Raw genomic sequence first — 10,408 nt, 5'->3', positions numbered from 1 at the left:
AGAGGAGCAGCAGCAGCAGATGAAGTCACGGGGAGATGGTTTCCAGCTCTCAGATGTCCACGGGTCACTTAAAGCTCTGGCAGGAGGAGTGCCCAGGGGTGGCACTTGGTCACAGCGACGGGGACCTAAGGAGGCGCCTGCCTCGTGTGGAGGGCTCTGCTCCTCCCCATAGGGTGCTGGCAGCCCGTCACCCTACAGCTCCCTGGAGCCGAGCTGGGGGAAGCTTGGGCTGGGAAGGAGCAGATAACACGGCTAAACTGGGAGTAGAAGCCACTGGAGCCCTCTGGGGAGAGGAGGGGGTGCGGGGTGCTGGCAGCGGTCGCTGGAGCAGAGCTCTGCTGGGTGCTGCTGCTCTGGGCAGGGTCACGGGGCCTGGCCCCGCCCCAGCGGGATCTGCAGCAGCGTGGGGGACTGCTCCATGATGCGCACCAGCAGCTGGTCGATGTAGTTCTCCAGTTCGTGGATGTGCTCCTCCTTCTTGCTCAGCTCCCCCTCCTTCTGCAGCAGCAGCTGGATCAGCTCGTCGTGGGTCAGGTGGTAATACTTGGCTGACTGGTCCTGCAGGGCGGGGTCCTGGTGGGAACCAAGGGGGACACTCAGGCACTGGAATCAAAACCTCTGCCCCGGTAATGTTTGCAGGCTGCAGCGACAGCCAGAGCACTGCTACTCTGTGTGTCTGTCTGTCTGTCTGACCCACAGGGACCTGATGTGCTCATAAAGCACCGGCTGAACTCCCTGCAGCACCCACAGGGCTTCTGAGACCAGCAGGGTTGTGCTTGTCCTTCACTCAGGTGAATCCCAGCAGCGTTTTCCATGTGAAGCTGGGGAGGCAAGTGGAGTGGGAGTGGACAAAGGGATGGAGGCATCACCCTCGGAACACCCCCTGTGTCTTCAGAGGTGTCACAGGTGCTTTGCTGGCCTCAGCCTTTGCTGGCCATGTTTGGAGTACATCCAGGCCAGCAAAGCTCCAGGAAGGACCTTCCCTCTGCAGGACCAGGAACCCTTCAGAGCATCAGTCAGGCTGCTCCACCCTCCACCTGTCAGGTCTTGGGCAGGCCAGGCTGGACATTGGGGCTTGGAGCACCCTGGGACAGCGGGTGGTGTCCCTGCCCATGGCAGGGGTGGCACTGGATGGGATTTAAGGTCCTCCCCAACCCATTCCATGTTTCTACAAGCAGGGATTCACTCACACGCTGCACAATCAAATCCCAAACCAAAGCAGGCAGTGGGAAGACGATGGGGTGAGGAGGTGCAGAGACCAGGGATCCATGGCAGAAGGGAGGCAGAGCAAGCAGGGTCCCGGATCCCCACACAGCCCACAGGACCCTGCTCTGCCTCCCCACAGCAGCTCCTGCCCCTGACAGGCAAAGCTCCCGGAGCGGGTTTGGCACAGCCTCACTTGGGGCAGGCTCCTACCTTTAACTTGGGGTCGGTTTTGTCGGGGTGGGAGGCCGGGGCCACGGGCTGGACGCTGCTCGTGGTCACTGTCTTCAGCCTCTCCAGGCCATTGCTCAGCGCCGAGCCCAGGCTGGGCCTGTGCTGCTGCTTCCTCTCGCTGGAGCCCTCCTGCCCAGCGCTGAGGGGCTTCACGGGGTGGGGGCTGCGGGGAACAAGGTGGGACAGTCAACACCCCCACTGCTGCCTCTCCCTTGGATCGAACAGGGATGGCCCCTGCTCAGGAGACTGAGCCCAGCTGAACCCCAGTGTCCGTGCTGCCCACAGCTCTCCTTCTCCCACGAGAGCAGCAGGGCAGGGCAGAGCCCACGGAGCTGCTCCCACCCAGACAGGAGATACAGAGCCCCAGGACACGCCCTGCCCACACCTGCACTGCCCATCCTCACTAGGAAAGCTGTGGGTCACAACTCCCAGCTGCCAGGAGCTGGAGAAGCTGGGGAGCTCAAACCCAGTTCCAGTGTGATCAGAGGCTGCTGCATCCACTGCCCAGAGCAGCTTTTTGCTGCTCAGGAACTCCCAAATAAAGAGTCTGGGGTCACCATTGGTGCTCCATCCCAAGAGTTGGATGTTACCTGCCTGGAAGCCACCACAGAATTTGTCCCCCTCCACGAGGCCAAAAGGAGGGTGAGCAGTCAGTTAAGGGGGAATTTAATTTTCATTTATTTTTGCCTCACTCTTCACCCAAAAGGTTCTTTCTGGGCTTGGACAAAGTCCAGTTCCTTCTCAGCATGATGGAAAGAGAAGTGACCTGATGCTCCCTCCCTGCAAGGAGCAGGCACAGCTGTGCACCATCCTCGGGATGGAAACATCCAAACCTCCATCCATCGGGATGGAAACATCCAAACCTCCACCTGGGAGCTCTGCAAAGCCTCTCAAGGGTGACAACCCCATCAGCTGTGTGTCCCAGCGGAGCTGTGTCCTTGTTCCTCGTCCATGGTGATGGGATCGGGACATACCAAGGATGTGGAAATCCTCTTCAACCACGATGATGCCTCCTGCTGTCCACGTGCTGGGAGGGGCCAGCACTGGCAGCCACCAACCTGCTCCAACAAGCCAAAGGATCAGCTCCTCCCGAGGGCCAGCACAGGGACAGCTCTGATCTCTTCCCTCTGGTGCCCAGGGACAGGACCCAGGGAAGGGCTGGAGCTGTGTCAGGGCAGGCTCAGTTTGGATATCAGGGAAGGTTCTTCCCCCAGAGGCTGCTGGGCACTGCCCAGGCTCCCCAGGGAATGGGCACGGCCCCGAGGCTGCCAGAGCTCCAGGAGCGTTTGGGCAGCGCTGCCAGGGATGCCCAGGGTGGGGTTGTTGGGGGGTCTGTGCAGAGCCAGGAGCTGGACTGGATGACTCTGTGGGTTCCTCACAGCTCAGGATTCTGTGATCCTCTGACCCCTTGGCAGAGCTGTCCAAGCACATGGACAAAGCCCAGTAGTCCTGGGCAGCTGGAAAGGATGGAGAGGGATCCCACAGAGCTACGGGGGAGTCACTGGCAGTGCCAGGGCTGGAGGAGTTGCTGTTCTGCACATGAGGCTCCAGCGCTGCCCACTGGGACTAAACCTGACCAGGAGCTACAACCACCAGGACACCGTGGGACAGGGGTGAGGAGAGGCTGGGGGAGCCACCAGGGCTGCTCATCACAGCCAGGCCTGAGCCCCAAATGTCACTGTCACCTCCTGCATCCCCACAGCCACGCAGAGGCTACGACCTGAGCGTGGCTGGGAACATCCCTGGGAAGCCAGTGGGAATGCTTGGACGCATCTGAAAGCAGGGGGATATCTCCACCCCAGTGTGGTCACACGCTGCTGCCAGCCCCGTGGCCTGACGGTACTGCTGAGAATAAATCCTTATCCCACTGCGGGTGGTGCGTGCAGGGCTCGGCTGAGCACTGCAGGGCTCTGCCTCCTCCGTTTGTCTCTGGAAGGATCCAAGAGCTGGAGACATTCCTCCACCTGTGTTTGTCCTGGGATGGTGGCACCAGCTCCTTCCAGGGGACCTTCACACCTCGCAGCCAGGCCTGGAATCCTGGTGGATCTGCCGAGAAGCTGGACCGGTTTCCACTCCTGACCCATGAACATGAGTTCGAGCGTGAAATCAGCTGCTCAAAGGCTCCTGACCCAGCACTGCAGCCCAAGTGGATCTGAGTTATGATGGAGCTTAAGGCCAAGGTGGAACATCTCAGGGTGACACTGGCCCAGCCATGTCCCCTTCTCTGAGCCAGCCTTGCCCTGTCCCAGCTTTCAGTGACGCTCCCAAGGTCACTGCAGAGCACAGGGAAAACCGGGTGCATTTCCCTCAGCAAGTCCCAAATGAAGCCTTTGTCACCCCAGTAAAATGCTCCTCACTGAGAACCAGACAGCAGAGAACAAACCCAAGGGAATCCCTCTCCCGTGGCCCAGCTGCTGTGCCTGGAGCCCCATACAGCACCCGAGGGCCAGCTCTCCATGGAGAAAGGGTCTGTAGGAGGAACGGGAACGGCTGAGCTTGGGATCAGCTCTGCTGGTCTGTCCCTGGGTGTGCCAAGCAACGCTCTGAGTTCAGGGGCTCCACGAGGATCACCAAGATGAGGTGACTTAACCTGACCTCTCATTTTCACAATACAGTGATTCTCTGCACTCCTGAGATGAGGGAGGTGCAACCTGTGCCACCACCTCGGCACCTGTGACATCCCCAGTCCTGTCACCTGCAGGTGCCACGGTGTGCTGGGCCAGCCCCACGTCCCAGGGATGGGCAGGAGCTCCAGGCAGTGGAGCCCCCAGGGCACGCTCCCAGGCTGTCCTTGGGGCCCCTCCTGTCCCGGGGATGTGACACCTTCCCAGCCCTGTCCCCGGGAGCAGCAAAGGACCCTCCGCACACCTGGGAGTTGCAGCTGATGCTCCCTTGCCCCAGCAGCCACACAAGAAGACCAAAGAGCCCTCTGGCCACTTGGGAAGGGGCCATGGGACCCCAGTGCCGGTTTCCAGCTCTCCTGAGGAGGCACTGAACCCCCTGACCCCAAACTCCCACCGTCTCACACCAGGTACCGGCTCTCCTTCACTTGCAGACACTTTGTCCCAGCCAGGACTCAATGCCCATTCCAAGTCTGAAGTCGCTCCATTTCCTTCCACCTTTTTCCTACCATCTTTCCTTCATCTATGTGCCTCTGGCTACCCCAGCAGGAGATGATCCTGGGAAGGGAAGCATCACCACGAGGATTGGGAAAAGGTCCCTTCCAGCTTTCCTCCCTCACCCTGGGACAGTTATCACATCTCCCCAATCCTATAAAGCAGTTCAGAGCCTTGGAGCCTTCCCCAGAGGCCTCAGGAGCTCTTCAGAGGTTCTTCAGTCACAGCAAGTATCCCAAATGTGCTGGAGGAGCCCGAGCAGGGAAGTCCCAGGACCTCCTGGCTGTCTATCACTGATATCACACCCAGCTCTTGGATCCAAGCCCATCCCGTCCAGGAGCCAGCCAGGCCTGGAGGGATGCACAGGCTGGGGATGACCATGAGCAGGTACTACTGACCTAGAGAGTCCTGAGCTTCCCTCCCTGCCTCAGTGATCCCTTTGGCATGCAGGACACTTCTCTTTCCATGAAACACAATAAAATTCAGGAGGTTTCTGTGCAGCATCTCTGCAAATTTTGAACAAGGTTATCTGCTGGGGGATGAATAATCCAATTAAAAATGATTGGAGGATCCAGCCTAAATAAGAAGAAAAAATATCTGACAGACCCAGACAGATGCTGGTCTTTGCTGCCGAGGCCATTTTGCACCCCATGCCCATCCCAAGGAGGGATCCCCTTGTGCAAGGGCTGGAGCTCAGCAAGTTCTGCTGGCCCCATCCTCCCTCCCCTCCTCTCACCGGGGCCACGACCGATCTTGCTCTTGGGCCAGGTGGGATTTTACCATTCCAGTAAAGCTCCATTTGCCTTGTGATCAGTGAGGCTGATAAATCCCTGCTAGAGCTTGGTAAACCCCTGGGAGAGCTTGGTCCTTGGGCAGGCAGACCAGGAGGAGGAATACCAGGAAAACGAGATGAACTGAAGGACACAGAGCAGGACTCCATGCCCTGAACTCACCAGCTTTGCTTCAGGGCATTTGTACAGACCCATGATTCACCTGTGAGGAGGAACAGCCCCTTCTTTCCACCCTTCCCATTCCCATCATCCTCAAGGCTAAATCCCACTGGCTTCATCACCAGTGGGCATCTCGGCAGGAGAGAGGGGAGAAGGGCATTTTGCCCGGTGAAAAAACCCTCTTTTTTTAGCTATGGAGAGAAGGAGGGTTTCAGTACCCAATGGGCAAGGAAAGCAGCCAAAGCTGAATGGATGGCAAGGGCAGGGGCAGCAGCAGCTGTGCACATGCCATGAGGAACTCCGGAGAGCAGGAACAGCCAGCAGCTCTCCTGGCAGCCACGGAAAAGGTATTTGTTCTGCAAGCACAGGGGAGATGATGGAGCCAAAATCAGCACTGAGTGCAATGTGGGTGCAGTTCTGCTGCGCTGAATTTCCAGCTGGGGCAGGTTGTGGTGCATCGAACCTTTCGCCCTGGCCAGGGAAAACACCGGACACCAGTGGCCATTCCCCCAGGATCCCAGAGAGCCAAGGCTCCCAGCAGCTCGGGCTGGGCTCTCCGGGACCAGGGGAAGGTGAGGGAAGAGGAGCTGCAGCACCACGAGCAGCAGCCTCCTTGGAGCGAGCCCAGCCGGGTGCAGCCCTCTCACCACGCCCTGCTACGAGCAGAGGGGCCGGGCTCTCCTCTCCCGCACACACACACACACAGACACCCTTCGCCTTCCCCGCAGTGCTCACCTGGTCGTCTGCTGGCAAAAGGGGTTCTCAGCCGGCCGTGTCTCCCTGGGCAGAACCAGGAGCGCTGAAGCTTGTGCGTCCCCGGGCTGCGGGCACGGGCAGGGCCGGGCGGCGGCGCGGCGGCTGGCGGGGACGGGGCCACACGGCTCGGGGTTAGTGGCAGCCACGAGGAAAGGGGTAGAGAAGGCCAGGGGCTGGCTGGCATGCGGGGGGGGAGGCCGGCCGGGAGCGTTAGTGGGCTGCAAGCCGTGCCCGGGGGCTGCCTCCTGCGGGCCGCAGAAGCTGAAGTCGGCCCGCTCAAGCTTTTCGGGCAGCACAGCCTGCACGGGGAGCGGGGCCGGGGGCTGCTCCACGAAGGGATTGCTCGGGGAGTTGGGGCTCAGGGCCAGGGTAAAGGGATTTCTCAGGGCTGAAACTCCCTGCGTGTGCCTCTCGTCTGCCCTGTCTGGCTTCCAGAAATCGGCTTTCTTGAAGTCTATCCTGCTCTCTGCCGAGCGCCCCTCGGGCTCCTCGCTGGCGCGGGCCCTGCCCTGCTGTGCCTCCTCGGGAAGGGCACAGGGCTCGGGCTGCTCTCCTGCCTGCCCCTCACCATCCTTCCACGCCGGCTCTGGCCGGGATGGACTCTCCCCACGCTCTGACCTTTGGGATTGCGGGTTTGGATGCCCAGCTGCCTCCTGCTCTTCCAGAGCCATCCAGAACATTTCCGACTGGCCCAGGTCTAGCTTGGAAGGTGGGTTTAGTCCTGACATACTGAGCTCCTCAGGGAACAGCTCCTGTCTGGAGGCTGCCTCCCACTTGGCACTGTCTGTGGCCCCCTGTGTCTGAGTTTTTCTCCAGCTCCCCTCAGCATCCCACTGCTCCAGCCCCTCCAGGGAGAACTTGGACGTGCAAGTCTCGAACTGCTCGGCCACATCTGTCTTGTTCATCTCCGACGGGTGCTCCCCCACAGAGGTGTCCCCTGTCCCCAGCTCGCTGGCTCCTGTCTCCAAACGAGCTGCTGAGTCCACAGCGGCAGCTCCGGCACCCTCGGACGCTGAGAACTCGCTCCCGGCTTCAGCGGCGTCTGCTCCCGGTGTGGGCAGGCTGGGAGGCGCTGGCATGGAGGGCTCGCTGCTCCCATGGCTCCTCTGCAATTCCATCTCTGCTCTTGGGCCCTCAGAGTCTTCCCATCGCTCCTGTTTGCCTCGCTGGGGGTCACCAGACTCCCCCTCCTCAGTGTCCCCACCAGCGCCAGCGGCTGCGAACCACCTGGGGGGTTTGGGTGGTGGCACCGCCGGGCCGGGCACCGGCTCCTGGCGGCCCTGGGGCCCTGCCCACGGGGACACCACCACGTGCCTCTCGCGGATGTCAGAGCTGAGCTTCAGGAGGCCGTCGCTGGCCTCCAGCCGCATGCTGGCCTGGAGCCGGAACACCGAGCTCCGGATGTCGAAGGCGCCCTCCTGGCCGCCCCTGGGCTCCGCGCCCGGCTCGGGGAACCTTCGTGCTGCCACGTCCCCGAGCACCCGCGGGGGCACGGCCGCCACGGAGCTGCCAGGCAGGGGCTCGGGGGCCAGCTCGGGGGGGAAGGAGGTCCTGGGTAACACACAGGCGGCAGCACGGGACAAGCTCTGGGCTTCAAAGGTGCCCTCGCCCAGGAAGGGCGGCCGCGGGCCGAAGGCGCCCTCGGGAGCTGTGCGCTCCTTGGCTGCGCTCGGGGTGCTCTCGGAGGGGTTGGGAGCGGTCTCCGTGGCTATGGTCATCCAGCCGTTTGTCCCTGCACTGGAGGACTCCTCCTCACCACTGTCCCCTTCCTCCCTAGTGCTATTTTCAGTGGTCAGTGCTGTTGACGCCTCTTTGTCCCCGGGGTTGCCCGAGGCAAACGCAGCTGCCCAGACCATGGGCGTGCTGCTCTTCCTCCTCCTCGCCATGGACCCTGCGGACACGGGGCTCAGCACATCCTCTATCACCGTGGCCTCCTGGGTGGTGCTCACCAGGTTGGCCCCCACATCTAAACTGGAGAAATTTGTCCAAGAGCGGAGAGCTGCAGGGATTTCAGCGCCAAGGGGTGACTCGGCCTTTTCCAACACTTTGGAGCCCTTCTGGCAGGGTGGCTCGGCCGATCTCTCTGTCGGGCTGGCTCTGTCGGGGTCGTCGATGAAAGCCATGCCCTCTGCTGCCACCGAGGCAAAGAAGTTCTCCTTCTTCCGGTCTGGTTTGAGCCTGCTGGTGGCAAAGGCATCGAAGGTATCGTCCCACTCCGAGGGCAGTGGGGGGACGGCGGGGTCGGCGTCGGCAGGAGGGAGCTCTCCCGGTGCTGGGGGAGTGGTTTCTGGCACGGGGACACCAACACTTTGGGCTGGAGACTCCCTCTCGGGGTCTGTCTGCCTTGGGGCGGCACAGGGACTGCAATCCTCAGAGGAATAAAAGCTCCCAGCGACCTCTGCTGCAGCATGCGGCCCAGGCGGGAAACTAGAGAGAAAGTGAGTAGGTGAAGGAGAATTTAGTACCTGGTCAGCGAGGAGCTCCTCAAAGAAGGGATTGCTCTGCAGGGAGTTGAGGAATGGGTTGGTGGGGGACAAGCATCCGGCCTGGCTGTCTCCGGGAGCGGGAGGGAGGTTAGAGCTCGGCATGCCAGCGGGGAGGGCGGCAGGGCACGGGGCAGGGGAGCAGAGAGCACAATGAGAAGGAGCATCTGAGCTGGTTTCTACCTGAGGAGACACTTCCAGGCTGTGGAGGGAAGACAGAACAGTCCTCCTGGTTAATGCTGTGACAGAGCTGTCAGCACACACCACACACACCGCAAACGCTCGCTCCAAGCAGCAATGACCAAACCCATGCCTGGCTCGTTAGGCAGAGCAATGATTATGGAGTCAGGGTGTGGAAAGGGCATGCACAACACACAGCAAGGGGCAGCCCTGCTCCCAGGACAGTCCTGCACGTTCCCCTCTCTGCCTCAGCAAGCCCAGCAGCCAGAGAGGTTTCCCCACTCCTGCAGCCCAAGGACTCGCTCAGTGTTTGTCCCGGTGCTGGTGGCACCCAGGGCAGGTGGAGCACGAGGAGCTGCCCAGGCTCTTGGATCAGGGTTACTTGAACCAGTCAAAGCACAGAGGAGTCTTCCCCAGTTTAGCCCAGTGCCTCCTCACTGGTTTGCCAGCATTACCATGGGAGCACACTGGAGCTCCCGCTTGCACAGGAGGGAGGGGAGCAGGGCTGAGGAAGGCTGAGCAGGAAGGAGCACGAGGCCAGGACAGGGCCCTGTCCCCGCTCTGGACACTGCCCCGCCTCCCACATGCCCCTTGTCACATCACCTCTGACCTCAGATCCCGAGATGCCTGAAACCCCATGGGGGATCCCAAGGTGGAAGGGACTCAGCACAAGTGGAATTCAGAATCTCAGCCCAAGTGAGGCTGGCAGCTCCCTGCTGCCTGTTCAAGCGGGACTGAGGGCCCTTGCTTTGGGATTTCATTCATCTTCCTTTGGGAACAACTCCAGCAATGCAGAGTCACCCCCATGAGGAGGCTCACCAGGCTCAGAGGTTCTCACATCACAAAGGGGGGGTGTGGTGTGGACACCCCATGTCCACCTGGTGCTCCGACTGCCACGCTCCCTCCTCCTGAGCCCATCCCCTTGACTCACCCTTGGGAGCAGCAATCCCATCCCCAGGACAGGGGCACCTGGCCCTGCCCCATTACAGATCCCGTGGGATTGCTGCCTCCTGCACTGGCCACGACTGCCGAGCTCCAGAGAATTCCCCTCTTGGCTGGGGAGAAACATGGCCATGGATCAGCCAGCTCTGGGCACACCAAGGTTTAAGAGGAAGGAGTACATTAATTGTTTTACCAATGTCCCTGGGGCTACACCCCAGGATTTCAGGAGGGCTCGGGAGGGATCGCAGGCAGCACTGCAAGATCACGAAGTTGCTTGCACAACTATTTCCATGTTATTGAGGATACACCAAACGCCTCAGACACATTTTAAAGCACAAAATGCCATCTTCAGGCAAAAGCTGATGCTGGTGATGGTGGAGTTGGACGGTCACAAAGCAGGGAGGGCGCCGGGCTGGCAGCACCTTGGCCCAGGAGTGATGCCCCCACCACGGGGACCCCCCGCTCCCACTCCTGGCAGCTCCACAGCCCCTTCCCGCACCCTCCTCTGAGCAGCTCCTTGGAAAGGTGCCCATTGAAGCCATCA

General features: G+C 60.9%; 1 protein-coding gene across 1 annotated transcript in view; it reads right to left on the bottom strand.

Annotated features, from left to right (window-relative positions):
* Window positions 1–6: 6 nt before the first annotated feature.
* RAB11FIP5 (RAB11 family interacting protein 5) overlaps window positions 7–10,408 on the bottom strand; it is a gene marked incomplete at its 5' end in the record, with an annotated part of 29,447 nt that continues 19,045 nt past the window's right edge. Inside the window, 3 exons of the mRNA XM_017737371.1 lie at window positions 7–573; window positions 1,417–1,600; window positions 6,239–8,944. Coding sequence (XP_017592860.1) covers window positions 364–573; window positions 1,417–1,600; window positions 6,239–8,944 — 3,100 coding nt within the window. The remainder of the gene's footprint in view (window positions 574–1,416; window positions 1,601–6,238; window positions 8,945–10,408) is intronic.

The sequence above is a fragment of the Corvus brachyrhynchos genome, unplaced genomic scaffold (genome assembly GCF_000691975.1).
Source record: "Corvus brachyrhynchos isolate BGI_N302 unplaced genomic scaffold, ASM69197v1 scaffold85, whole genome shotgun sequence".
Taxonomy (NCBI): domain Eukaryota; kingdom Metazoa; phylum Chordata; class Aves; order Passeriformes; family Corvidae; genus Corvus; species Corvus brachyrhynchos.
This window is presented reverse-complemented; position numbering and strand designations above follow the sequence as displayed.